This window comes from Arabidopsis lyrata, assembly GCF_000004255.2.
Source record: "Arabidopsis lyrata subsp. lyrata unplaced genomic scaffold ARALYscaffold_2, whole genome shotgun sequence".
Classification (NCBI taxonomy): domain Eukaryota; kingdom Viridiplantae; phylum Streptophyta; class Magnoliopsida; order Brassicales; family Brassicaceae; genus Arabidopsis; species Arabidopsis lyrata.
The window spans coordinates 8,061,105-8,065,116 of NW_003302554.1; the positions used below are offsets into that span (position 1 = coordinate 8,061,105).

At 37.6% G+C, this 4,012-nt stretch overlaps 1 protein-coding gene across 4 annotated transcripts; it reads left to right on the forward strand.

Annotated features, from left to right (window-relative positions):
• Positions 1-282: 282 nt before the first annotated feature.
• LOC9324373 lies at positions 283-2,542 on the forward strand. 4 transcript variants are annotated; one of them, XM_021035303.1, is made up of 7 exons: positions 283-444; positions 1,009-1,204; positions 1,326-1,438; positions 1,524-1,602; positions 1,679-1,707; positions 1,789-1,882; positions 2,039-2,542. In XM_021035303.1, the coding sequence occupies exons 2-7, from the start codon at positions 1,058-1,060 to the stop codon at positions 2,150-2,152; spliced, it is 576 nt and encodes a 191-aa protein (XP_020890962.1). In that variant the 5' UTR covers positions 283-444; positions 1,009-1,057; the 3' UTR covers positions 2,153-2,542. The 4 variants fall into 4 exon arrangements, with proteins under 4 accessions (XP_020890962.1, XP_020890963.1, XP_020890964.1 ...); XM_021035304.1 differs by having other exon boundaries at positions 1,014-1,204; XM_021035305.1 differs by lacking the exon at positions 283-444 and adding an exon at positions 459-964 and having other exon boundaries at positions 1,074-1,204.
• The last annotated feature ends 1,470 nt before the right edge of the window (positions 2,543-4,012 follow it).

Here is a 4,012-nt window from a genome sequence, read left to right on the forward strand (position 1 = left end):
TTATCCCCAAGATCGAAGATCCTTCAACAATTGCAGACTTTCGGCCAATCGCTTTTTGTAATGCCAGCTACAAGATTATTTCAAAGACCATAGTCAACAGATTAAACCAAAGAATACAAAAATATTATCTCGGATGTTTGACCAAAAAAAGAATACAAAAATATTACTTTTGAAAGAAATTAAAAACATTATTTTATTTTTTATTTTATGTTTTGAACAAAAAATATAAAAACATTAATAAGAAGAAAAAGCCAAAGGAGAAAAGTGGACTTTCCTATTGCCCATCTGTCTCCGTCTTCATCATCAAGCAAAAACTCATCTTTCTCCACTCACTCTCTTTCATCTACAGAGTTAATAATAATCATTAAGCGAAGAAGAACCCTAGAAATATTCATCAGAGAAGTCGCAGCTGAATCACTTTTTTGGGAAACCTAGATTTGACGGGTATCTTTCTTTCTTTTTTGGATTTGGATCAATTCTCTTGATTTTCTACCTTTTTAGAGCTTCTTGATTCGTTTCCTTATGACCCAATTTTGCTTTCTGTACTTTGGTTGCAAAAATCTTACTCGATTTTGTTTCTATGCCCATTTGAGGATCTTCGTTGAAGACGCGATTCTAAGTGGTTTTAGCGTTAATTCGAGTAGATTTCTCATCTGGGTAATGTATCTGATTTGAAATTCTTAGTTTTCATAGTAAAATTTTGATCTTTTTTTTTTTTTTGCTTTCGATTTCGATAGTAGTTGACTCTCGCCGACCTTATCTGACGGCAAAAAGTTTGTCAACTTTTTGTATTCTTTTTTTCCCAAAAGTCTGGGGTTTAGATACCGGCTTTGTGTCTATTCGATTCGATTTAGAGTTGGTTAATGGTAGGACCGAACCGTACCCGATCCGACCCGCCCTCAAAGACCGAGAAAATTGCGTCTTCCTTGAACAACAAAAGTTGAAGCTTTATTGCAAGTTGCAGGTCTCTAAAACCCTAACCTTAATCTCTGTCTTGTTCGAATTTAGAGCAGTATCAAGAATCAGAGTTCCATTGAAATTGTTTGAATAAAACTCCATGGATGATACACAAGTCAAAGCTCTGGAGGAGAAGCTGAAGAGTCAGCTTGGCCAGCTTGAACTCGAGCAAGCGGTGTTCGAGAGAATGGTCTACAAGAATAAGAACCAGCATCGGAGATGCTCTTATTTTCAATACCTTCTCAAGGTATCTATCTATCTACATTCTTCTTCTTCTGGTAGATTGTGTTAAAAATAGACAACTTTGAGACAAACTTGTATTTGATTGAATTCAATTTTTAGCAAATCGTTTTTTTTTTATTGGTCAGGTGAGAAGGGACTTGAGACTTTTAAGAACAGCAAACATGGAGAGTATGTTGAGACCTTGCTTTCATGTTATTTCTGGGAGAATAAGTAAACAGAAGATTCATGTTTTGGAGAGGTATGCTTCTCTTTCTTTTGTTGATTTTACTGATTTATGAGAATGTTGTAGGAGCTAAGTTGGTTTGTTTTTGGGGTTTATGCAGCTTGAAGTTGAAAAAATCTGATACTGGGAAACCAAATATCTTGGAACGACTTCTTGGAGCTCTTCATTTACTCTCACAGGTATGCGTAATCGAGCTTTGATCATACATATGAACAAGATCCTTGGTGTTCTGACTGATCATTATGTTTGTTGCAGATGACTGAACCCATCTTGAAGGCAGCTAGGTATTTGATTGATTCGTGAATTGAATTGTTTGTTTAATGTCTTAGAGCTAATCTTGTTCGGTGGGTAATTTTGTTCTACAGTGGGATATCCACTCTACTAGCTCGTTCATTTTTCATAGGATTTTCTGTGACATTTTTGGCCCTGCTTGCACGCCTCCGAGTGTTGATTCAACAAGTAAGTTAACTTTGTTTGTGATGAAATTAAAATAAAAGAACATTGTGGGAAGTTTCTTCAATCCATGATTTAATAGATTACACACTGTGATTGATCTTATTGTAATCGTAGTCTGCATAATGTGGTTAATTTTCGAATCGTTTTTGTTTCGCGTAGATATTACTTGATGCTGTTTCAGTTTTCAATTCGGTAACATCTACATCACTGAAGAAACAGTCTGTCAAGATAGCACAGGACGGGGTTGAGGTTGGTCAAAGATCTTTGGTGTAGAAACAGTATCCTCACCTCTCTGAAATTATCTCGGATGAACATGCTGCTTTCATTCTGGGCCTTTTGATAACTGATAATGTCATCATGGCTCAAGAAGCCAAGAAACGACAGTCAAATTCCTACATGGCGCTAAAAACATACATAATGAAAGCTTATGATCGTCTTGAATGGAAGTTTTTAGAAGAAACAATGAGACAAATGAGATTTGCTGAGAAGTAGATCGGGTGGATAATGAACTCTGTCACGTCTGTAAGTTTTACTGTCCTGATTAATGGCATAGCTCATGGCCACATCCAACCACAACGGACAGGGAGACTCGCTCTCTCTTTATTTTTTTATTCTCTATACCGAAATGCAACAAGTAGCCTAACGTCTACAACTTCAAGCCAAGCGTCTACAACTTCAAGGAGTTAAAATAAGTAACAAAATTCCCGCAGTTGCCCACCTTCCTTTTGCTGACGATTCCCTATCTTTCATGTTAGCAAATGAAAAATCATGTAAAGCCATTAAAGACATTCTCTCAAAATATGAAGCAATTTCAGAAAAAGTTGTGAACCTAAGAAAATTGGCAATTACGTTTGGAAAGAGAGTCAGACATGAAGTGAAACGTAAGATGCGTCACATTCTTGGCATATGGTGAAGGAGGTGGGAACAAATACCTTGGCTTTCCAGCACAATTTGATAAAAAGAAGTCAGACTTGTTTCAGTATATACTTGAAAAAGTCAAGGGGAAGACACAAAGTTGGAATAAGAAATTTCTATCGCAGGGAAGAAAAGAGTGGTGCTTAAATCAGTGGCCCTAGAAATGCATATCTACTCGATGAATGTCTATAAAATTCCATGTGAGGAAATTAATGGCGTTCTTAACCGATATTATTGGAGTAAAGGGGACAATGCAAAAGGAATGCATTGGTTTGCCTGGGCTAGATTAAGTTTACCGAAAAAAGAAGGAGGGCTTGGATTTCGAGAATTGGAAAGCTTCAACGTGGCACTGCTCGGAAAGCAGAGCTGGCGAATTCTTCAACATCCCCATTGTTTGATGGCAAGAGTCCTAAAAGGCAAGTACTTCCCCATTGTTTGGTGGAGTAAAGGGGACGACGCAAAATGAATGCATTGGTTTGCATGGGATAGATTAAGTTTGCCGAAAAGAGAAAGAGGACTTAGATTTCGAGAATTGGAAAGCTTCAATATGGCACTGCTCGGAAAGCAGAGCTGGCGAATTCTTCAACATCCACATTGTTTCATGGCAAGAGTCCTAAAAAGGCAAGTACTTCCCTGATACAAACATTCTTAATGTAAAACAAGGAACGAAAGCCTCTTTCATCTGGAAATCAATCCTCCAAGGTAGAAACTTTCTCAAACAAGGGATGTGTTATGTAATCGGAAATGGTACAATGGTAAATACTTGGCTAGACCCTTGGCTTCCTTAGCATCCTCCTATGCCTCCCAGAAATGAATTAGAGAGAACTCAAAACTATATGGTTAGTTACCTTATTAATGCTTTCGGCACAGATTGGGGTGTAGAGAAGATAAGAGATCGGGTCCACTCAGATGCTATTACCAAAATTTTGGCTTTGAAAATTAGTCCAAATGCTAATGGTGATTTCCTTGGTTGGCACTACTCTAAAGATGGCATGTACACTGTCAAATCTGTATAATGGTTGGCTACTCACATAAACAAAGAGAATTCTACACTACTACCCCTAGGAGACGTCGAACTTAAAAGAAAAATGTGGAAAATTCAAAGTGCTCCAAAGATCAAACACTTTCTCCGGAGATTACTTTTCAGGCACTAGATACAGGTGAGGCCTTAAAGTTTCGCCATATCAGTCGATTATCATCCTACCGACGATGTTGTAG

Excerpts from the sequence above, each read along its gene's own strand:
- LOC9324373 (XM_021035303.1), top strand. The coding sequence starts at position 1,058 with ATGGATGATACACAAGTCAAAGCTCTGGAGGAGAAGCTGAAGAGTCAG. Across the intron at positions 1,205-1,325 it reads ATTTTCAATACCTTCTCAAG|GTGAGAAGGGACTTGAGACT; the intron begins GTATCTATCTAT and ends TTTATTGGTCAG. Across the intron at positions 1,603-1,678 it reads CTCTTCATTTACTCTCACAG|ATGACTGAACCCATCTTGAA; the intron begins GTATGCGTAATC and ends TGTTTGTTGCAG.